Consider the following 25,092-nt stretch of genomic DNA (forward strand, 5'->3'; position numbering starts at 1 on the left):
ATGGCCTTTGCCTACTGTCAGAAACCATGAATCAGACTGAGACAGAAGTACAGTTAAATCTCACTTGTTTAATAATTAAAAAAAAAGGTAAACAGAGTAAACGTAGTCAAAACACAGCCAGAGTTCAGGAACCGGAACGGATAGTCAGACAAGCTAAAATGCCAGGGAGCCAGAGATGAGCATAGTAGAACAGCAAGCAGGATCTCGAGCCAGAAGGAATGTCAGCAAAGCAAGTCTTTAACAGGAACACAGGAGAGCGTCTCTATAGATGTAAACAAGGTGAAGGCAGAGATCATCTGGGTTGGACGGCTTAAGTAGGCAGGACTGACAAGAAGGATATCATCAACAGGTGAGTCACTGTGGAGAGATAGAAGCTGGCAACCCTTTGCCCAGTTCCATTCAATGACTCCCCAACTTAATTTTTTATCAACATGGAAAAAGCAGGCTCTTTTCCTGGATCTACCCATACTTATATCCCCCAAATAAGAAACCCCTTGTCCCCTTGGATCACCACTTCAGTTCTGACAGTGAGAAAATTCTTCCTCCCCTACAATTGGAAGGTTCTTACAACAGTCTATCAGGCTGGGGAGGAGCCTTCCATTCCATTCCTTAACGGTTCAAGGAACATTGGCAATGGAGGAGGCCAAAGTCCCCATCATCATCTTGAAGCTTAGAGCTGCCAGGCTGTCCAGCTCTGGACCCCCTTTCTAAAGGGACACCCAATTCAGTGGCAGTCAGACAGTACCAACACAGTTACTTATACCAACTGTCAAGAGGGCACGAGGAGCTTGGCTGCTTGAAGGAAGCAAACAAGATTATTTTGTGGACAGAAAGTCAACGTCCAGTGATTTCTGCAATCTCCACATCCTAACAATTGACAGGAAAATTATCTCAGCCGCCTCCACCTGGACCAAGCAGAAATGGCCTCTTCATCCAGTTGTGTTCAATCTGATATGCCAAATAGGGGAACTCAGGATGTGGGTATTCTAGCTTTCAGATACAACAAGCTACCTCTGTTTGTATCCAGAGCCAGGAATCCTCTATGTCTGGCCTAGGATGCTCCAGTTACCCCCTGGTCTCAGTTCAGATTAGTTTATGCCTTCCCTCCATTAAGCATTTTACCTAGTCTTCTCAACAAAATAGAGCAAGAGATTGTGATACGTCTGGCACAAAACTGGCCCAGACAAACCTGGTATACAGACATACTCAGTGTTCTTGCAGAAGACCCTGGCCTCTTCCCAACACACTGGATCTACTATCTGAAGGCCTTCTGTTCTACCCTGCTTCACAATCTCGCTTTAGCCGCATGACTGTTGAAACCCAGTTCCTAAACAATAAAGGGGTCTCTAAGTATGTTATTGCTACCTTGCCGAAGACAAGAAAAGCCATACCCTGGAAGATTTTCTGAAAAGCTTACTTTGCCTGGTGTGAGTGAAGTAAGTGGCTAACTTGGATGACATTGGAGGGGCATGGCCATGCGCAAGGCAGTGTCAAAGAACGAAATACGCTGGATATACGAATTATATACTTTGAGTCCGGAAGGTTTGAATATCGATATGGATATAAACTGCTTCATATCAAATCAATCAAGGGTTTATTGTAATTTATGTATTATATGAATGACTATTATGGAGTTACAATAATGGTTTTCAATTAGTCATTTTATCACATTCTTATCAAAGTGGGCAATTTTTTATTTACATTTTAATGTTATTTTCATTTTCTTACATTTATATTTACTATTATTTTTATTTTCATTTACTTTAATTCGTTTTTCTATTTTTACTTTCATTTTATCCCTTCCATTTATTTTTATTTTCATTTCTATAATTTCATTTTTGATATATATATATATATATATATATATATATATATATACATTTTTTTTCATTCTAATATTTATTTTTCATATCGCTCCAATTTGGTATAACAAAACATATACAGTATATCTTTAGCTCACAAGATGACAGCACACCCAGCATTTGTAGCCCCTACGGGTGTTATTTAACATGCAGTTTTGAACATAGTCTTAGTCGGGTATTGCTACATAGTGTTTTTAATGAATAACACTGCCTAATTGTCCTTCTGACTGTGAATTCTTTGTAATTTTTGCATATGGTTTGGTGGAATTGGCGATACTTTCTTGGTCCGGGTATTACATTTAAGATGGAGGCACGCACTGTGACTTTCTGCTTCTGAGGACATTGCATGATGATGAAATGCGCTAAGAAGTGTGAGTTCCTGTCAAGGTGAAACCTATGCAAACGGCCTGCGGCGGTCTAAACCGACCGTACATATTGGGCATATACGTTCCTGTATGTTTTTTATTGTTGGCTTTGGAAGCAAATGTTTTTTAACAATAAAGAAGCAGTTTACACTATGGGAGGATCCCTCTTCTCCCTTTTTATTGTTTTTGGATTCTCTATTGTCTGAGCCATTTGATTGCTGATTGTTTTAACCACAAGAAGAGAAGTTTCATCCCAGATACCAACCTAGTGGCATGATCTGGCCCAGCAGTGACCTAAAAGCGAGGCTGACTTTTCTTGTCGTACAAGTAAGTCAACGCTGTCTGGTGAGTGCGGATTTTTATAAGGGCACATGGTGAAATAACATTATCAGGGTATTCTTCAGGTGTCAAGACACAAAGCACTTTTTTACAACTACAAAGATGGACACTGTCGTTTATGACTTTTTGTAAAGATTCCCTGTTTGTCCTCTGCTCAGGCCCTCACAAGAGGCACCCTGCAAGGGGCACACTTGCTAGGTAAATAAGGAGATTTATTGCTAGTGCTTATGCTCTAAAACAACCTCCTCCTGCACTTTTACATGCACACTCCACCAGATCTGTTGGAGCATCCTGATCCTTTAGGCGCCAAGCCTCTGTCACCAAACTCTGTAAGGCTGCCACCTGGCCTTCTGTTCATACTTTTTCAATGTTTTAACAGGTGCATGTTCACTCTCCAGTCCTGAATTGTATTTATGGGACTGAAGGACACTGACATCTGCACTGTATAATGATGCCTCTTGACATCAATTTCACCCTCTCCCTTGACATTAAGAATCCACCCACCCCCACAGGAGAGTCCAAGCCCTATGCTTATCAGAGCCCCTTTAGAAAGAAAAAAAACGTACCCACCCAAAACAAGCCAAATCCTCCATTTGCATCTCACATGCCCCCCATTCCCGACAACGCAGCTTACAATAGAAGGGTTTTAAGAGCAGAAATGGTGACGTCAACCTAGAAAGCAGTGAGTTGGATTAGTTGTGGCCAGGTGCTAACTAACAATCTACAGCCTTGTGAATCAGCAATGACAATGCTGAGAACTGCACCCCCTGCTACATCTTCTCATCCCACAGTGGGTACAGACTATAAACTAAGAATTCAGGAGCAGTGCAGCATTGTCACCCCAGGAATCTGCATAATGTGGACTAGTACGATCAACAAATATCTGTAGAACTTTGCAGAAGGCCCTTATTTTAGAGACAAATGCCATATGTTTTTATTGTACATAAATATAAAAGAACAATTGAGGTATATCCACATAGTCATCAATACAAATAGTATAGTACAAATTATGTATCGAAAGTTAGCTAGAATACAATCATAAATAGTGTAACAATAAAGGTATGTACCTTAGGCCAGTAAAAACAAAAGAAGGTCATATTTAAACTTAAGCAGAGAGCTGTAGTGTGGAGACTTTTTTCTCAAAATGTCCTCTGAAGATTTTTTTTCATTGATGACCATAAAGAATTCTTTAACTACTACTCAATTTTTTAATTCTCCCCCAAATTTATTTCACTGTAGCTTTGTGACCAGGTTCTCATTACACCTCTATATTTCTGTAAAAGTGTTGGGCAGAATACCAACCAAAGTTCATCTAAAAAAAACAATTTATCCAGCTGTACTTTCCTCCAGAGTTCTTCTTACAGTTCCACCGCAATATCTTTCTCATTTACATCAGTTGGGTAATTTACAAGCAAACTGATAGATACAGGCAACCATATTAGTCCAGGAAAGAGATAGATGGTGAAACGTCATACTGTTAAACTTTCAGAGTGAGATCCAATGGTCTAAATGCCCACCTAGAAGTGTTATCAGTTATTGGATTTAGACTATAATAGACTTTGAAAAACTGTCAATATATTCCAGTAAGACATGTTTTAGTAGCTAGATATGGATGAATGGGTGGATGGGGGAATATATGGATGGATGGATCGGCAGACATCAGTAAATTGATATTATTGATGTAAAAACTGGCACACAGTCTACAGAATATTGTAATTAGACATTTCTTCTTTTGAATTCATATTACTCCAGGCTAAAATGTGTTCTAAAGCACCTGCTCTGTGTAGACAAAACTCAAAATATTTTTTGGTAAATAGAATGTCTTCTATATTAGACTTTATTTGGTTGAGATGTGCTATATTTTGTATTTAATCACATCCTGTATACATTTCAACCCTGACGGTACCCAGCAGCAGACACGCACATTTCAAAAGAGATATAATCAGCATATTAAACTCAGACAGCTAAGGGGCGGAGATGTGACAAGTGATAGGCTCAGGAAGTAATAATTCACTTTTCATTTCATTTCCAAAATAAACTGTTACAGTCTAAATTAACATGAGGATGAAAAGCCAATTACTTCAATCATCAAGCATTTACAGATGGAGTAATTTTATTTGTAATTTGTTCGAAAGTGGTCAAGTATACTTATGTTTTGAGATATATATATATATATATATATATATATACAGTATCTCACAAAAGTGAGTACACCCCTCACATTTTTGTAAATATTTTATTATATCTTTTCATGTGACAACACTGACGAAATGACACTTTGCTACAATGTAAAGTAGTGCGTGAACAGCTTGTATACAATATACATTTGCTGTCCCCTCAAAATAACTCAACACACAGCTATTAATGTCTAAACCGCTGGCGACAAAAGTGAGTTACAAAAGGTTACAAAAAATTTCTGCTGCACTTAAGGTTCCTAAGAGCATAGTGGCCTCCATAATCCTTAAATGGAAGATGTTTGGGATGACCAGAATGCTTCCTAGAGCTGGCCGTCCGGCCAAACTGAGCTATCGGGGGAGAAGAGCCTTGGTGAGAGAGGTAAAGAAGAACCCAAAGATCACTGTGGCTGAGCTCCAGAGATGCAGTCGGGAGATGGGAGAAAGTTGTAGAAAGTCAACTATCACTGCAGCCCTCCACCAGTCGGGGCTTTATGGCAGAGTGGCCCGACGGAAACCTCTCCTCAGTGCAAGACATATGAAAGCCCGCATGGAGTTTGCTAAAAAACACCTGAAGTACTCCAAGATGGTGAGAAATAAGATTCTTTGGTCTGATGAGACCAAGATAGAACTTTTTGGCCTTAATTCTAAGCGGTATGTGTGGAGAAAACCAGGCTCTGCTCATCACCTGTCCAATAGAGTCCCAACAGTGAAGCATGGTGGTGGCAGGCCAGATCCCTGACTTAAATCCAATTGAGCATCTCTGGAGAGACCTAAAAATGGCTGTCCACCAACGTTTACAATCCAAACCTGACAGAAATGGAGAGGATCTGCAAGGAGGAACGGCAGAGGATCCCCAAATCCAGGTGTGAAAAACTTGTTGCATCTTTCCCAAAAAGACTCATGGCTGTATTAGTTCAAAATGGTGCTTCTACTAAATACTGAGCAAAGGGTCTGAATACTTAGGACCATGTGATATTTCAGAGTGAAAAATTTAAGGGGGGTCTGAATACTTTCCGTCCCCACTGTGTATGTATGTATATATATATATATATATATATATATATATATATATATATATATATACACACACACACACACACAGAGTGGGTATTTGACCCCCCGCTCATTTTTTACGTTTGCCCACTGACAAAATGATCAGTCTATAATTTTAATGGTAGGTTTATTTTAACAGACTAACAACAAAAGTTTCCAGAAAAACACATTTCAAAACAATTACAAATTGATTTGCATTTTAATGAGTGAAATAAGTATTTGACCCCTACGCAAAACATGACTTAGTACATGGTGGCAATCATGGAGGTCAGACAATTCTTATAGTTGGCCACCATGTTTGCACACATCTCAGGAGGGATTTTGTCCCAGTCCTCTTTGCAGATCCTCTCCAAATCATTAAGGTTTTGAGGCTGACGTTTGGTAACTCGAACCTTCAGCTCCCTCCACATATTTTTTATGGGATTAAGGTCTGGAGACTGGCAGGACCATAATGTGCTTTTTCTTGAGCCACTCCTTTGTTGCCTTGGCCATGCATTTTGGGTCATGGTCGTGCTGGAATACCCATCCATGACCCATTTTCAATGCCCTGGCTGAGGGAAGGAGGTTTCTTACCTGAGATTTGACAGTACATGCATCGTCCCTTTCCCCATAGCAAAAAAAACTCCCAAAGCACAATGTTTCCACCTACATGTTTGACGGTGGGGATGGTGTTCCTGGAGTCATAGGCAGCATTCCTCCTTCTCCAAACACGTTGAGTTGATGCCAAAAAGCTCGATTTTGGGCCCATCTGACCACAACACTTTCACCCAGTTCTCCATGGAATCATTCAGATGTTCATTAGCAAATATCAGACAGGCCTGTACATGTGCTTTCTTGAGCAGGACTATGGTCCCAGCTGCCTTGAGATTGACAAGATTCTCCAGTGTAGTTCTGGGCTGATTCCCCACCATTCTCATGATCATTGAAACTGCACGAGGTGAGACCTTGCATGGAGCCCCAGACCGAGGGAGATTGACAGTTATTTTGTGTTTGTTCCATTTGCAAATAATTGCACCAACTGTTGTCACCCACCCTCTCACCAAGCTGCTTGGCAATGGTCTTGTAGCCCATTCCAGCCTTGTGTAGGTCTATAATCTTGTCCCTGACATCCTTGGACAGCTCTTTGGTCTTGGCCATGGTGGAGAGATTAGAATCTGATTGATTGCTTCTGTGGACAGGTAACAAGCTCTCTTAAAGAGAGTGCTCCTAATCTCAGCTTGTTACCTGTATAGAAGGCATCTGGGAGCCAGAAATCTTGCTGATTGATAGGGGATCAAATACTTCTTGCATTGAAATGCAAATCCATTTATAACTTTTTTAAATGTTTTTCTGCATATGTTTGTTGTTGTTCTGTCTCTCACTCTTAAAATAAACCTACCATTAAAATTATAGACTGATCATTTCTTTGTCAGTGGGCAGAGGTACAAAATTAGCAGGGGACCAAATACTTTTTCCCCTCACTGTGTGTGTGTCTGTATGTGTGTGTGTGTGTGTGTGTGTGTATATATATATATATATATATATATATATATATATATATATATACATATATATATATACATACATTATATATATATATATATATATATATATATATATATATATATATATATATATATATATTTTTTTTTTTTTTTTTACATGTACACCCACACTTCCAGAATATGTACATCAGGAAGTTCAAACTTCTTTTTGGTCCCTTATAAGAGTTGTTGACATTAGTTTATATTGAGCTGTTCCTTATTTGCTCTTTAAAGATAAACTCCCATATTTTAGAGGTGTGTGAGGTAGGTGTAATTATGTGCATAAAACTTGACTCTTCTCTCCCAATCTAGAGATCTTTAAGAATAAAGTTCAGAAGCCAGCATGCTTCTTTTTCCAGCGTGTTGATCTGCTGGGAACCAGAATTAGTTGTCAGCCTTATACAAGTCTAGGAGGGTTTCTCCAGAAACTAGCTCCTGGCATAGTGGGGTGCTGAGAGAAGAAGTCTTCTGACTACTGAACGTTAAAACAAAAGATCTGTATATTAAGGGAACAGAAGTATTTTACACCTTACAACACTTACCTAACCTCCACTCTCTTTAAAAACATTGTGTTTGTTTTTTTATCTATTGTATGTGTTCTAAAAGTAGGTGTTTTGTTTTAGTTGATTTCACAAAGAGCTGGAACATGTATGTTGAAAGAAAATAAAGATAAATCCGATGAAAGGTGCACAGTTTAGTAGCTTATGGCCGACCCCCCCTCCTTTTCTTATCTCCCTGTCATCTATCATACCTTCTTAGCTTTGTCTGAGACCTTGTTGCTGTACTAGATGGGCATAGTGAACTAGATCTGCAGCCTACCAATTCATAAAAAGTAATAAGAACTACACTTTCACTTCTTTACTGTAGACTGCATGCCCCCCACCCCTCAACTAAGGTTATTGTGACTTTCCATTCAAATCTGTGGTAAAGTGCCATGCATGTGCAGTATAGCAGAGGTGGTGGCTGCAACATCACAAGCAGGAGATAATAGGTCTATGTTATGGCATATGGAAATAAGAAGTTTTGGGATTCAAATGGTCTTTAAAAGTATACTTGTTCTTTTAACATTTGTTTATTACTATTCATTGGGACTTTAGATCAATATTGTGAAAGTGTTGCTGGAAAATATTAGACAACATACAGTAAGTGTAAAGCTTTGAGATTGAGCGTAATATGTTGTAGTGAATACGTTAAACTTTAAAATCTACCATTTAGAAACCTGTAAACCAAGAGGGGATCGTTGTTTTTTCTCGTCAAATTTGTTTATTATTTTTTAAATATAACAAAGATTGACAAATTGAGTACATACAAGGATGGTGGCACAATATTCAAATAGCAATAAAGCTAAACATATCAATTTATGAACAGGATGAGTACATAAGAATGTAAAAATGTAACGAGTAGAGCAGCGAATAAACCAATAAAGTATTACATTGAAAGCATTAGCAAATTCCATCAGAAGGAAAAAAGTAAGCTAGTGACTATTGGTTCATTTTGCAAGAGCAGTAATAAGATCAATCTAATAGGTATATGTTAAAAACAGAAGAGATAATGTGTTTATTAGTACCACACAATATTAAAAGAAAAGTAGAAATAAAAAAAAAAAAAGTAGTAGATAGAGAGAAGAGGGTAGAAAAATGGGGGGAAGGGAATGAGGGGGTTTACAAGTGGTGATGCGATCCCAAATGAATAGAGAGTATAGGCAAGGCAAATAGAGTAAAATTACAGAGGCAATATTAGTGTGTCATCAAAGTCTGGAGGTAAACCCAAGGAAGCCAGAGTTTCTCAAACTGACTGATTCAATCTCTTTCGATTGGTTCCATTTTAGCATGAATAAGAACTTTATTAGTTCTGTGTATGATTTCAGCTAGAATTAAATATTGCATTTTCAGTGCCTTAGCAATTAATTGTTTTGTGGCTGTTAGGAGCTGTAAAAGAAGTTGAAATTGATTCTGTGTGATCCCATCGTGTTTAAGGTTTAATAGGGCTGTAGCAGGATTGGGCTGTATAGGTTTATCAAAGATTTTGGAGGTCAAGTCAAAAACTGCCTTCCAGAATTTTTGGCCAATCCCACCAAATATGAAGTTGAGTGCCAGACTTTGAACAGTCACGAAAACAAGCTCCAGAGTAATCAGAAGCATATTTCTATATTCTAGCGGGGACCAAATACTAACTGGTTAGCACCTTAAAGTTAGTTTCCACAGCAACAACATTAGAAGAAGCAGACTTGGTGGCGGACCATATGCTAGACAATTCGGTAGCATTAAATGAGCGATTAAGGTCTGGTTCCCATTTGTGGACAATGGAGGGGGGACCAGTGTTAGTACTATCTAAAATTTGCTTATAGAGAAACAAAGCAAGTCCTCTAGCATGAGGGTCAGAAATACATATGCATTCAAAATGCGACATCTGGGATAGTTGGAAGTTGGAATTGAGGTAAGATTGGAAAACATTTTTGATTTGCAAATATCAGAACAGTCCTGATTGAGGAAGTCCAAATGTATCACACAAAGTAGGAAAATAATGTATGGAGGAGGCAGATTTTAAATTATTTAAACAGGATAAATTAGCTGTATTCCATGCTTTAAAAGAATTAGGAGCAATCCAGGCTGGGTAAAAAGTGGGATTTTTAACAAAAAAAAGGAGCGCTAAATGAGGGGATTGAAGGCCAAGAGAAGTTTTGAATATGTCCCAGAAGGATAAAGAATATTTTGTGATAGGATTGAGAAAAAAAAAGTACATTCAGTTGGTCTTAACCATAACATGTTAGATAGCGAAATAGGGTCACAGTTGATAGACTCAATTGTTACCCATAAAGGAATTTCTTTGATCGCATGGTATTTTGGTAAATGTGCAAGTTGTGCAGCATGATAGTAAGCAGAAATATTTGGGAGACCTAAACCTCCGCAGCATTGTGGGAGACAGAGTGGATTTAGAGGTTTGTGGTTTTGTTTTACCCCAGAAAAAGGAGATACTGTATTTATTGCCATATAACACTCACTTTTTCACCACAAAAATCCGGTACAAATAGCGTGTGCGTGTTATACGCCAATACTTTAATTTTAGCTGCCTGGGAGGGGACAGGGAGGGGGCGGGCGAGCGCTGTCAGAATACATACAGTGAGAATCTCCTGTTTACTTGGCGGCCTCTGTAATAGGAAGTCCCATCTCCTGGGCCACCCTTGGATCACTGTTCTGTCTATCATAGGGGATTCTCACTGTATGAAACCTGTCGGCGCTCATCCCGCCCCCTCCCTATCCCCTCTAGGCTGCAGATGGGCATCATTCAGGCTGTACTGATGGCAATGGTGAGGCTGCTGCATTGAAGGCAATGGTGAGGCTGCAGTGATGTGGACTGATGAGGCTGCATTGATGGCACTTGTGAGACTGCAGATGGGCATTGATCAGGCTGCATTGATGGCAATGGTGAGGCTGAAGATGGGCACTGACCCTTATTTTGCTTCAAAGTTCCTTATTTAAAATTTAAGTTTTTTTCCTGAAACTTCCCTCTTAAAATGAATGTGCGTGTTATACGCCTGTGCGTGTTATACGCGTGTGCGTGTTATATGCCGATAAATACGGTAATTTTGCAGTGTATAAGCCGTCAAAAATGAGATGGAACTAGGATGGGCAAGACTCTAAAAAGATATAAAATCTTGGGCAATATAGCCATCTTAATTACATAAATTTTGCATATCCTGGATAGAGGGCTAGAGCACCATTGTGATAATAATCTGGTAACCTGTTTTAGTAATGGAGGGAAGTTAGCTGAGTATAAGTCAGTTATTTTAGGAGTGAGTTGTATTCCTGTGGTGTGGAAGTCTATGAGGCGTACAAGAGAAGGCCAGTGAATCTTTAGAAAGCTGAAGGTCTGTAGGAGCCAAGGAAATGTTGAGTGCAGTTATTTTTTTATAGTTAACTGTTAAGCCTGAAATGTGTGCAAAACGGTTTAGGACAGAGGAGATTAGGTGCTGTGATATGGGGAGTTGACATGGAGAGTAAGATGCCATCTGCAAAAAGACATATTTTATGATGACATCCAGCTAATTCAATACCTTTTATGTTTGGATCAGGTCTAATTAAATGGGCCGAGGGTTCAATGAGGAGTGCAAATAGGTGGGGGGAAAGAGGACATCCTTGACAGGTCCTCCCCAATAGGGAAAGGGTTTGATTTAAAACTAGCATATTTGATAAATACATTTGGCTTGTGGTATAAGGATGAAATCCATTTAAAAAAATGAGGTCCAAACCCCTATTTTTGAAGAATATATTATAAGTATGGCCATAAGACAGTGTCAAATGCTTTTTTTATATCGAGAGATAAAAAACATGCATTTAGACATCTAGATTTAGCGACATGGACAAGTAAAGAAGCTCTAGGTGTATTATCACTTGCTTCGCATGAGGGGATAAACAGAACTTGAACTCGATGAACAAGTTAGCCTTTTACTTGATTCAAGCGGGTTGCAAGTATTTTAGCTAAAAGTTTAATGTCAATATTAAGAAGCGAAATAGGATGGTAATTTGTCCAAGAAGTTGTATCAGATTTAGATTTGGGAAGCATGGTAATTATGGCCATTAAGGATTCTGAACGAAAAGAGTGTCCCCTCAACAATGTATTGAAGGCCTCAGTTAGGATCGGAGAATATATCAGAAAATTTCTTGTAGTAGAAAGCAGAAAATCCATCTGGGCCGGAACGTTTATTACGTTTTAAAGCCTTAATAGCCACAATGACTTCTGTTGTAGAGTTGAATCGGTGGCATCATGGTCAAAATTATGGTTGAATATAATTTAGTAAGATTTGAGCGGAATGTGTGTCAAATTTTGACAGGGTTACTTGTGTGTGAATCGTGCTTTAGTTTGAGTCGCACAGATGTTGTAGGTTTTTGCAGTGAGCGTAAGGTTTGAGCTAATAGGGTATCTGGTTTGTGTGCTTTGAGGTAATAAAGGTGTTGTGATTTAAGTATTAATTTATCTGCAGAGTCAGTGAGAAACAGGTTGAATTCTAAGCGGGAATGCATTCTGACACAGATCGAAGTCATTTTCAAATTTTTGGTGAAGGAGCTTATGCTTGCGTTTTGAGAAATGATGCTTGCCGGATAAGCGTACCTCGAATTACAGGTTTATGGGCTTCCCAAAGAGTGAGAGGGGTAATATCTGCAGAAGTGTTATTAATGAGATAGTCATTGAGAGCATGTTTAATATCTAGACAATAGGACAAGTGAGTTAGAATAGAATCATTAATGCACCAACACTAATCCTGGGATCTCGGGATAGGGGAGGAGTTGGTAGTACAAACTGCACTATGATCAGACCAAGTAAAGGGCGTAATAACTGATGATAGGATCTCTGGGGCAATGCCAACACTTAGGAAGATATGATCAATCCTAGAAAATGATTTGTGCGTTTACGAGCTGGATTGAGCTCACGCCAAGAGTCTAAAATGTTATGCTTAGAGAGAAGTTGCTGAAATGAAAGCTTAGGGGAACAGGAGGTGGGAGAAGGGGGAGTTTTATCCAAGAAGGGAAAAAGGTCTTGGTTCGAGTCTCCAGATATCACTGTACCTAACTTGTGTGAATCAATTACATGAAAAATATGGAAAATAAATGATGATGGATGTTTATTAGAAGCATAAAATCATACAATGGTTACAGCAACATCAGAAATGTGCCCAACAAGAATGAGGTAGCGGCCTTCAGGATCTTTCATTTCAGATGAAAGTACAAATGGGATTGTACAGTGCATAGCTGTAAGAACCCCTCGTTTTTTAGTAGCTGCCAAGGCTGTATATACCTGTGGATAAGAGGAGCTGAAAAACATAGGTGTAGATTGTTTAGTAAAATGGGTCTCCTGTAGGCAAAGAATGTGGATTTCAGCTGCAGCAAATGAGCAGAATGCTTTAGTGCGTTTTGTGGTATATTAAAACCATGGACATTTAGGGTCAAAATGTTTAGGGGGGCCATATTGGTAAAATAAGGAGTTGCATAATAAAAATGTTAAGTTCTGACAGAATAGGATCACATACAATTCAGTATAGGGGTAGGAAAAAGGAAAGGCTGTAAGAAAAGGAAAGGAATTGGCTCTCGTCGAGCAGATATTACTAAGATTTGTAAAATAATAAAGAGAGCTAATAGCTTAACAGAAGGGCATTATGGGGGAGCGACAAGTGGTCCACCAGAGGCCAAAGAGCTACCGTCAGAAGCCCACATAATAATGGGGATCCAAGGGTAGCAAACTGGAGGCACAAAAACACCACCAAAAGGAACACTGCCAACAATAAAAAGTAATACAAAAATAAAAATGATACCATTGTCCCATTAAGTTCCATACCCATCAATGTGTCATGAGAAAGCATATGAAGCGGGATGGAAGGGATAGGGTAAGGTGTATACAAGTACCAAAAAACATCACAGAAAACATTAAAAAAACAAATAGCGTATAGGCTATATAAAGAAATATAGCAAACAACTCGCTGCTGTCAGTAAAAAAATAAAAATAAAATATATATATATACCAGCAGAAAAGTAGGGAGTTAAACAATAGAAAAAAGTTTGCATCAAGTGAGTTCTAAACTGGTAAGACAAAAAAAAAGGGGGGTTTTACCATACATCTAGTTAGTTACAGCTATAAGAATACCTGACATAAAGTCAAACAAAAAGAAAAAAGTCAGTCCATAGAGTCCTCAGAAGTTGGCATAGGAGAAGAAAAATTACCACGTTTTGATTGCCCCTGGCGAGAACTTTTATTTCCTTCAGCACCAGCTGAATTTTGAGGGAAAGGGGAACAATTTGACTTTGTGTGTTGCTTTAGTTTAGAGGGCATTCTAGAATCTGGATGTTTTGTGAAGATTAGAGTTCTTTAGCAGAACGGCAGACATATTTAGATCCTTGGTAGGTGAAGCGAATCGAAAATTGAAAGCTCCATTGATAGCTGATTTGATGTCTCTGTAAAACTTGAAGAAATGTCCTCAAATCCCGACCCTTACAAATAGTGAGCTGAGATCAGTAAAAAGTTTGCTCTAGCTGCAGCTAGAAGTTGTTCCTTGTACGGAAATAGTGAAATTTGGCAATAATATCATGCGGTGGTCCATCAGCTTTGTGACTGGTGAGGGCTCTATGAACCCTGTCCATCTCCATTCGTTCAACTGGTATGGAAGGCAGTAGTCCTTGAAATAGGGATAGCATGGTGGCTTGCAAATCAGTGACAGATTCAGGTATTCCACGTCTATTATTGGAACGCCGGGCCCTATTTTCGCAATCTTCTAAAAGAGATTGAAGGATTAAGTTTTCCTCTTTGAGGTTTTCAAATTCAACTGCATAAGTCTGGGTGTTATTTTCAAGTTCATCAACCCACAGTTCAAGATTTGCAGTGTGTTGGCCCAGTTCTCTGATTTCCATAGTCAGACTGTCTGTAATTAGATCTGAGGTCTCTAGAAGAGTTTTGTGAAGCATTTTTTCAAATCACCTCAGAACAGAAGAATGAGCAGGGTCTGTAAAAGATGTAATTTGTGTATCTGAATCTAAGTCATATTCCCTGTGTTGCCACATACACCTTAGATCGCTGAGAGGATTTCACTGAGTGTGAGGTAACACGGGGGGATGAAGCTAGTGCCGTTCTGACTGAAGCCTGAGGCAGCACTGCTTTGTTGTTTTTTGGCTTCATTTTCAGGCAAGAACTCCCAAGAACCATTACATTAAGTGGCAGGGGTTATTAGCAAACTGAGTAACAATATTTACTGGATGAAGCTGAGCCGGGACATGGCATAATACAACAGAAACGTCCCTTTAGGACCAGAGTTCTAAGCTGGCATGTCTGCTCAGTCAGGCTCCACCCATGCGCCTCCCAGGGATAGTTGGTTTTTCAAGCTGCATTGGGTTTTATTTTGTTCCCCTCCAAAATCCCAACAGTACTTTCCCCTACAATACTGAATTTCATGATGATGCTGTGTTATGGGTTAAATAATTATTTTTCTGATTTAAAAGTATTGCTGTAAACTGTCAGACTGTGTTGTCTGGGTAGATGCTTTTTTTTATAGCTACTATGGTATAACCTCCTTTAATAGCGGACTAACTAAACTTTCTTTATTACACCAAATAATTATGGTGCTTAACCACTTCAACCTCGGACAATTTGGCTGCCGAAAGAGCAGAGCGTTTTTTGTGATTCAGCACTGCGTCGCTTTAACTGACAATAGCGCGGTCGTGCGACGCTGTACCCAAACAAAATTGACGTCCTTTTTTCCCCACAAATAGAGCTTTGTTTTGGTGGTATTTAATCGCCTCTGTAGTTTTTATTTTTTGCGCTATATACAAAAAAAGAGTGACAATTTTGAAAAAAATGCGGTATTTTTTACTTTTTGCTATAATAAATATCCCCCAAAAATATTTTTTTCCTCAGTTTAGGCCGATATGTATTCTACATATTTTTGGTAAAAAAAAATCGCAATAAGCGTATATTGATTGGTTTGCGCAAAATTTATAGCGTCTACAAAATAGGGGATAGTTTTATGGCATTTGTATTTTTTTTTTTTTTTTTTAGTAATGGCGGCGATCTGCGATTTTTATCGGGACTGTGACATTATGGCCGACACATCAGATATTTTTTACACATTTTTTGGACCATTGTCATACAGCGATCAGTGCGAATAAAAATGCATTGATTACAGTGTAATGACACTGGCAGTGAAGGGGTTAACCACTAGGGGGCAGTGAAGGGGTTAAGTGTGTCCTAGGGAGTGATTCTAACTGTGGGGGGGTGTGGCTTCAACACACAGGACAGTGATCACTGCTCTCGATCAGAGAGAGCAGTAGATCACTGCCCTATCACTAAGCAGAATGGGGAATGCTTTGTTTACATAAGCATCTCCCTATTCTTCCTCTCCGTGACACGATTGCGGGCACCCGGCAGACATCGAGTCCACGGGACCCACAATCAGGGAGACCGCGGCAAGCATGTGCTTGCGACACCGCTTCTTAAAGGGGACGTACCTGTATGCCCTTTTGCCTGCCAGTGCCATTCTGCTGACGTACATCAGCGTGCGCTGGTCGGCAAGCGGTTAAAAGCTTTCAGAATGAATCTATATCCTCTAAGGCTTCATGTACTTGGGACATTGTTCAACCTCTCTTAAAGAATTTAACTTTAGTCGCGTTTAGCCGCATTTGTGTCTAGAAGCGTTTGTAACAAAAAAATTATTGTTTTCTTGTTAAAATGAAAAAGTCTGTAAATGAAACGCTGCTAAATGCGAGTTACCGCATTTAGCAGCGTTTACAAGCTGTTACAGGCATTTGGTGTTTCAAGTGCCTATGAACATCCGTCTGAACCCATTTTTTTACGTTCCAAAAAAAGCTTCTAAACTCAACTGCCTAGAAACGACTATAAACGACCCTGTGTACATGTACTGATAAAATAACATAGAGGAGAATTCAGGGGCAGCAGAACAAAATGCCCAACTGCTCCTAAACATCCATTTACCAGCAGCAGTGTACATGAGGCCTAAATTTAAAAGGTTGAATACTGATTTCTGTTATATAATCTGTACTTGCTTACAGATTGCTAGATTCTGGAATGCTGTCCTAAAATGTGGTTATTAATATTAGAGAAAAGAAAATGAGAAGCTGTTGCCCACTGTGACTTTTCTGATTTTATGTTTCTGTATTGCATGCTCTCTCAAATTGATTACACAAATTTTAGTTGTACCTAATCTGTGCATTATGCTTGAATATATACTGTAGTTTATACTATTTCTGAGCGAATATCTTTATGTGGATGTGAAATATAAAGCTGCCCGTATTTTCCTTAATGAAAAATACATTTTATTAGTAATAGAATTCTGTATTAAAATACTATACCAGTGTAAAAGTACACAGGTACACTTGGACAATTTTGAAATGTATGAACAGAATCACAAATGTCTGTTGTAAACCCACTTAAAAAAAAAAAAAAAAAAAACTAACACCTGCAAGACAAAGGCATAATGAGCTAGCATGCATAGCATACTAGCTCAATATGTTATACTCACCTGTGATCGAAGCCCTCGCTGCGGTGCCCATACACCGGTCCGGCAGCCGACATCACTCCGGGGGGTTACCTCTGGGTATCGCGGCTCCGGTGCTGTGATTGGCCGGAGCCGCGATGACGTCACTCTCGTGTATGTGCGCGGTAACGGCACACTCACTGAAGCAACGGCACATACGTGCCGTTGCTTCAGTTTGTGTCAGTGCGTATGTGCCAATGACGTCAGCACATGCAAATACAGGGGATAGCTCCTAAACCGTGCAGGTTTAGGAGATATCCTGGGTAGCTACAGGTAAGCCTTATTATAGGCTTACCTGTAGCACAAAGTGGTCTGTAAGGGTTTAAAACCACTTTAATAACTGCACAGGGAATAAAGTGATAATGTAACACATAATTACAACATGAAGGACATATTCATATTGTGCCCTTATATTCAGTGCCTTAAAGTATTAATACCCCTTGAAATTTTCCACATTTTGTCATGTTACAACCAAAAACGTAAATGTATTTTATTGGGATTTTATGTGCTAGACCAACACAAAGTATCACATAATTGCGAAGCGGAAGGAAAATGATAAATGGTTTGCAAATTTTTTTACAAATAAATATGTGAAAAGTGTGCCATTTGTATTGAGCCAATACTTTGTAGAACCACCTTTAACTGCAATTACATCTGCAAGTCTTTTTGGGTATGTCTCTACCAGCTTTGCACATCTTGAGATTGCAATTTTTGTACATTCTTCTTTGCAAAATAGCTCAAGCTCTGTCAGATTGGATGGAGAACGTCTGTGAACAGCAATTTTCAAATATGTGTAGGGTTTGTTGTCCTGCTGGAAGGTGAACCCGCGCCCCAGTCTCAAGTTAGTTGCAGACTCTAACAGGTTTTCTTCTAAAATTGCCCTGTATTTGGCTCCATCCATCTTCCCATCAACTTTGACTAGCTTCCCTGTCCCTACTGAAGAAAAGTATCCCCACCACATGATGCTGCCACCACCATGTTTCACGGTGGGGATGGTGAGTTTGTTTAGGGTGATGTGCAGTGTTAGTTTTCCGCCACGCATAGCAAATTGCTTTAAGGCAAAAGAAGTTCAATTTTAGTCTCATCTGACCAGAGGACCTTCTTCCACATGTTTGCTGTGTCCCCCACATGGCTTCTCGCAAACTGCAAACAGGACTTCTTTTGGCTTTCTTTCAACAATGGCTTTCTTCTTGCTACTCTTCCATAAAGGCCAGATTTGTGGAGTGCAGGACTAATAGCTGTCCTGTGGACAGATTCTCCCATCTGAGCTGTGGATCTCTGCAGCTCCTCCAGAGTTACCATGGACCTCTTGGCTGCTTCTCTGTTTAAGGCTCTCCTTGCCCGGCCTGTCAGTTTGGGTGGACGGAAATGTCTTGGTAGGTTTGCAGTTGTGACATACTATTTCCATCCAGTGCTCACTGAGATGCTCAAAGCTTGGGATGTTTTTTTATAACCCAACCCTGCTTTAAACTTCTCCACACACTTATCCTCCCTGACCTGTCTGGTGTGTTCCATAGCCTTCATAATGCTGTTTTTTCACTAAGATTGTCTGATAAACCTCTGAGGGGTTCACAGAACAGCTGTATTTATACTGAGATTAAATTTCTTTAGGGGTATCGGAGTAAAGGGGGCTGAATAAAAATGCACACCACACTTTTCACATATTTATTTATTTAAAAAAATTGAAAACCATTTATCATTTTCCTTTCACTTCACAATTATTTGCCACATTGTGTTGGTCTATCACATAAAATCCCAAAAAATACATTTACGTTTTTGGTTGTAACATGACAAAATATGGAAAATTTCAAGGTGTATACAAGGTGAATACTTTTTCAAGGCACTGTACCATTGTTTCTTGTAACCATTACAGATTGGATGGTAAAGTTATATTTCAGTCATAGTTGAGTTCTGGCAACCAGTCACTGCACTAGATTTTTATACCATTGGGGTTTAAGTAGTGATATCTTACCACCTGGACCGTTTTCACCCATATAGGCGTCCTGCTTTTTCTTCAAAATACATTTCCACTCCCACTGCATCCTCCATAACATAAAGTGAATTAAAAGTCGAAAGTGGCACCTCTCTGAATTGCCATGGTAAGTGAACAAATCTTAACACTGAAGGTCAAAATTCTTTTAACTTGTCTTATGTCCCTATAAGACATGAACAGCTTGTTATTTAGTGAGCCGGTATTTAGCAAACAATGAAATTTTAGCTTTGGATGGATTAGCCCTTTAATATCATTTACTAGTATAACCAGAAAACACTAAAAGCATATTTTATCTGGTAAGATTACGATGTTAAGAACCCTATGTAGGAGCAAAAGCATACAGAAACATAGAAGTTTTACTTATGTAATCTCTTCATTTCCAGGACCAAGAGGAGCAAGCTTATTTTGCTGTATTTGATGGGCATGGAGGAGTAGACGCTGCCATCTATGCCTCACTTCACCTACACGTTAATTTAGTACGTCAAGAGGTATTCCCCCAAGACCCAGCAGAAGCCTTGTGTCAAGCATTCCGCATTACAGATGAAAGCTTTGTAAAGAAAGCAGCCCGAGAGGTCAGTTTTTGCTGTGAGTTTAACTGGTTTCATACAGTTGTTCAATTATCATTATTGAATATTAGAAAACTGTTTTGTTACACAAGATATTAGAACTATATTCACATCCATGGATGTTATTTACCGTAATTATCATAACAAGGTAATAATTTGTCATGTAATTGAGGATCCAAATAATACGTCATGAGCTCCAGATCCTGTAACAGATGTGCTTATACTGTATGTTGTAGAAAGCCTTTGGAATTCCTGTTTGCTCACATCACATTTGAATTTCAGAGATGTAACAAAGGGTTGTTATGCAGGTTGTTTTAGTAAGCCGTTAAAGGTTTCTATAAAGTAGTAATTCTACAAAAATAGAACATTTAAAATGAGTTTAGTTGGGTCTGGTGTTAACACATCAAGTGGTCATAAAGAGCTTGATCATGTCATAATGCATTGTCCAACATGATGCTTTGGTGAGGTTTGAGCCATTTAACGCTACCCAGGGGGTTGAAAGTGCTTCTGACCATAGAAAGTTCTCTTTGCTGCTTCTCCTCCTGCAAGTTAAATAAGCAAGAAATGCTGTGATTCATTTTCTTTTCTGATTGATTTGCTGGATTGCAACAAACCAAAGCACCAGCCAGGGATTTTGCAGTGGAGCCTGTGTTGAGCCACTCAACTTGAGTGGTCTACACTCCTTTTTGCTTGAGGAACAGCAGCAGTACCTGGTACTAGAGAATATCAGGTAGATGTCTCCCTAGCACATAGAGGGAACAGGATTTTTTAAAATTTTTATTGGGCATTAATACTCAAAGTAGTCAGGCAGGCATATATCTGTGCTTTGCATGTAGGGCAGCCCATTTATTTCAATGGGCTTCCCTACGCACAACAAACATGGCAAGTCTCTGACTGCCAAAAATGCGAGGCACCGTATGGTTTGATGCATATGTTTTGCAGATGCATGGGGGATTCTTAACAACTAATGGAACTGCCACGCTTCTCCTAAATGGCAGCGCGTTTCTGTGCATTTCTGAAAAGCACGCAATTTCATGCATGTTTCCAATATGCAATACTGCGAACCTAGCCTTACTCTGGTATGTACACGTACAGTGGGGCAAAAAAGTATTTAGTCAGCCACCAATTGTGCAAGTTCTCCCACTTAAAAAGATGAGAGAGGCCTGTAATTGTCATCATAGGTATACCTCAACTATGCGAGACAAAATGTGGAAACAAATCCAGACGATCACATTGCCTGATTTTTGAAAGAATTTATTTGCAAATTATGGTGGAAAATAAGTGTTTGGTCAATATCAAAAGTTCATCTCAATACTTTATTATATATCCTTTGTTGGCAATGACAGAGGTCAAACGTTTTCTGTAAGTCTTCACAAGGTTGTCAAACACTGTTGCTGGTATGTTGGCCCATTCCTCCATGCAGAACTCCTCTAGAGCAGTGATGTTTTGGGGCTGTCGCTGGGCAACACGGACTTTCAACTCCCTCCAAAGGTTTTCTATGGGGTTGAGATCTGGAGACTGGCTAGGCCACTCCAGGACATTGAAATGCTTTTTACGAAGCCACTCCTTCGTTACCCGGGCGGTGTGTTTGGGATCATTGTCTTGTTGAAGACCCAGCCACGTTTCATCTTCAATGCCCTTGCTGATGGGAGGAGGTTTGCACTCAAAATCTCATGATACATGGCCCCATTCATTCTTTCATGTACACGGATCAGTCGTCCTGTTCCCTTTGCAGAGAAACAGCCCCAAAGCATGATGTTGCCACCCCCATGCTTCACAGTAGGTATGGTGTTCTTTGGTTGCAACTCAGCATTCTCTCTCCTCCAAACACGACAAATTGTGTTTCTACCAAACAGTTCTACTTTGGTTTCATCTGACCATATGAGATTCTCCCAGTCCTCTTCTGGATCATCCAAATGCTCTTTAGCAAACCTCAGACGGGCCTGGACATGTTCCTTGCTTAAGCAGGGGGACACGTCTGGCACTGCAGGATCTGAGTCCCTGGCGGCGTAGTGTGTTACTGATGGTAGACTTTGTTACGTTGGCCCCAGCTCTCTGCAGGTCATTCACTAGGTCCCCCCATGTGGTTCTGGGATTTTTGCTCATCGTTCTTGTGATCATTTTGACCCCATGGGGTGAGATCTTGCGTGGAGCCCCAGATCGAGGGAGATTATCAGTGGTCTTGTATGTCTTCCATTTTCTATTTATTGCTCCCACAATTGATTTCTTCACACCAAGCTGCTTGCCTATTGCAGATTCAGTCTTCCCAGCCTAGTGCAGGTCTACAATTTCGTTTCTGGTGTCCTTCGACAGCTCTTTGGTCTTCACCATAGTGGAGTTTGGAGTGTGACTGTTTGAGGTTGTGGACAAGTGTCTTTTATACTGATAACAAGTTTAAACAGGTGCCATTAATACAGGTAATGAGTGGAGGACAGAGGAGCCTCTTAAAGAAGAAGATACAGGTCTGTGAGAGCCAGAAATCTTGCTTGTTTGTAGGTGACCAAATACTTATTTTCCACCATAATTTGCAAATAAATTCTTTCAAAAATCAGACAATGTGATTGTCTGGATTTGTTTCCACATTTTGTCTCTCATAGTTGAGGTATACCTATTATGACAATTACAGGCCTCTCTCATCTTTTTAAATGGTAGAACTTGCACAATTGATGGCTGACTAAATACTTTTTTGCCCCACTCTATTTCCAGGCAGGCCAGGATTTTGGAAAGTTTTAAATCTCTAGGATATATAATATACAAAATTTTGGGTTTTTTAACCACTTGCCGACCACCTAACGCATATATACGTCGGCAGAATGGCACGGGCAGGCAGAATCACGTACCTGCCCCCCGGTGCCAGCGGTGGTCGGCATTTCACTGGGAGCGTTGGGAGGCGAGGGGGAGACCATCCGATCGTGGCCCCCCCCCTCGCGATCGCTCCCAGCCAATCGGAATCCTCCCCTGCCTGTGTGTAGTTTCACACAGGCAGAGGATGTGATGTCATCTCTCCTCGGCTCGGCAGTTTCCGTTCCAGCACCGAGGAGAGAAGACATGTAAGTGCACAAAACACAAACACACACAGTAGAACATGCCAGGCACATAAAACACCCCCGACCCCCCACCGATCGCCCCCCGATCCCCCCCCAACCACACACCCCCCCCCCCCCCCGTCACAAACTGACACCAAGCAGTATTTTTTTTTTTTTTTTTTTTTTGATTACTGATTGGTGTCAGTTTGTGACAGTTACAGTGTTAGGGCAGTGAGTAGTAGCCCCCTTTAGGTCTAGGGTACCCCCCTAACCCCCCTAATAAAGTTTTAACCCCTTGATCACCCCCTGTCACCAGTGTCACTAAGCGATCATTTTTCTGATCGCTGTATTAGTGTCGCTGGTGACGCTAGTTAGGGAGGTAAATATTTAGGTTCGCCGTCAGCGTTTTATAGCGACAGGGACCCCCATATACTACCTAATAAATGTTTTAACCCCTTGATTGCCCCCTATTTAACCCTTTCACCACTGATCACCGTATAACCGTTACGGGTGACGCTGGTTAGTTCGTTTATTTTTTATAGTGTCAGGGCACCCGCCGTTTATTACCGAATAAAGGTTTAGCCCCCTGATCGCCCGGCGGTGATATGCGTCGCCCCAGGCAGCGTCAGATTAGCGCCAGTACCGCTAACACCCACGCACGCAGCATACGCCTCCCTTAGTGGTATAGTATCTGTACGGATCAATATCTGATCCGATCAGATCTATACTAGCGTCCCCAGCAGTTTAGGGTTCCCAAAAACACAGTGTTAGCGGGATCAGCCCAGATACCCACTAGCACCTGCGTTTTTCCCCTCCGCCCGGCCCAGCCCAGCCCACCCAAGTGCAGTATCGATCGATCACTGTCACTTACAAAACACTAAACAAATAACTGCAGCGTTCGCAGAGTCAGGCCTGATCCCTGCGATCGCTAACAGTTTTCTTGGTAGCGTTTTGGTGAACTGGCAAGCACCAGCCCCAGGCAGCGTCAGGTTAGCGCCAGTACCGTAACACCCACGCACGCACCGTACACCTCCCTTAGTGGTATAGTATCTGAACGGATCAATATCTGATCCGATCAGATCTATACTAGCGTCCCCAGCAGTTTAGGGTTCCCAAACACGCAGTGTTAGCGGGATCAGCCCAGATACCTGTTAGCACCTGCGTTTTGCCCCTCCGCCCGGCCCAGCCCACCCAAGTGCAGTATCAATCGATCACTGTCACTTACAAAACACTAAACGCATAACTGCAGCGTTCGCAGAGTCAGGCCTGATCCCTGCGATCGCTAACAGTTTTTTTGGTAGCGTTTTGGTGAAATGGCAAGCACCAGCCCCAGGCAGCGTCAGGTTAGCGCCAGTACCGCTAACACCCACGCACGCACCGTACACCTCCCTTAGTGGTATAGTATCTGATCGGATCAATATCTGATCTGATCAGATCTATACTAGCGTCCCCAGCAGTTTAGGGTTTCCACAAACGCAGTGTTAGCGGGATCAGCCCAGATACCTGCTAGCACCTGCGTTTTGCCCCTCCGCCCGGCCCAGCCCACCCAAGTACAGTATCAATCGATCACTGTCACTTACAAAACACTAAACGCATAACTGCAGCGTTCGCAGAGTCAGGCCTGATCCCTGCGATCGCTAACAGTTTTTTTGGTAGCATTTTGGTGAACTGGCAAGCACCGGCCTAGTACACCCCGGTCGTAGTCAAACCCGCACTGCAGTAACACTTGGTGACGTGGCGAGTCCCATAAGTGCAGTTCAAGCTGGTGAGGTGGCAAGCACAAGTAGTGTCCCGCTGCCACCAAAAAGACAAACACAGGCCCGTCGTGCCCATAATGCTCTTCCTGCTGCATTCGCCAATCCTAATTGGGAACCCACCACTTCTGCAGCGCCCGTACTTCCCCCATTCACATCCCCAACCAAATGCAGTCGGCTGCATGTGAGGCATTTTCTTTATGTCATCCCGAGTACCCCTACCCAACGAACCCCCCCAAAAAAGATGTTGTGTCTGCAGCAAGCGCGGATATAGGCGTGACACCCGCTATTATTGTCCCTCCTGTCCTGACAATCCTGGTCTTTGCATTGGCGAATGTTTTGAACGCTACCATTCACTAGTTGAGTATTAGCGTAGGGTACAGCATTGCACAGACTAGGCA

At 40.8% G+C, this 25,092-nt stretch overlaps 1 protein-coding gene across 1 annotated transcript in view; it reads left to right on the top strand.

The window, feature by feature from the left end:
• PPM1E (protein phosphatase, Mg2+/Mn2+ dependent 1E) overlaps window positions 1–25,092 on the top strand; it is a 530,484-nt gene that overhangs the window by 376,438 nt on the left and 128,954 nt on the right. Inside the window, exon 4 of the mRNA XM_073615165.1 lies at window positions 19,729–19,917. Within this exon, the coding sequence (XP_073471266.1) occupies window positions 19,729–19,917 (189 nt within the window). The remainder of the gene's footprint in view (window positions 1–19,728; window positions 19,918–25,092) is intronic.

Source organism: Aquarana catesbeiana, linkage group LG02 (genome assembly GCF_042186555.1).
Source record: "Aquarana catesbeiana isolate 2022-GZ linkage group LG02, ASM4218655v1, whole genome shotgun sequence".
NCBI lineage: Eukaryota > Metazoa > Chordata > Amphibia > Anura > Ranidae > Aquarana > Aquarana catesbeiana.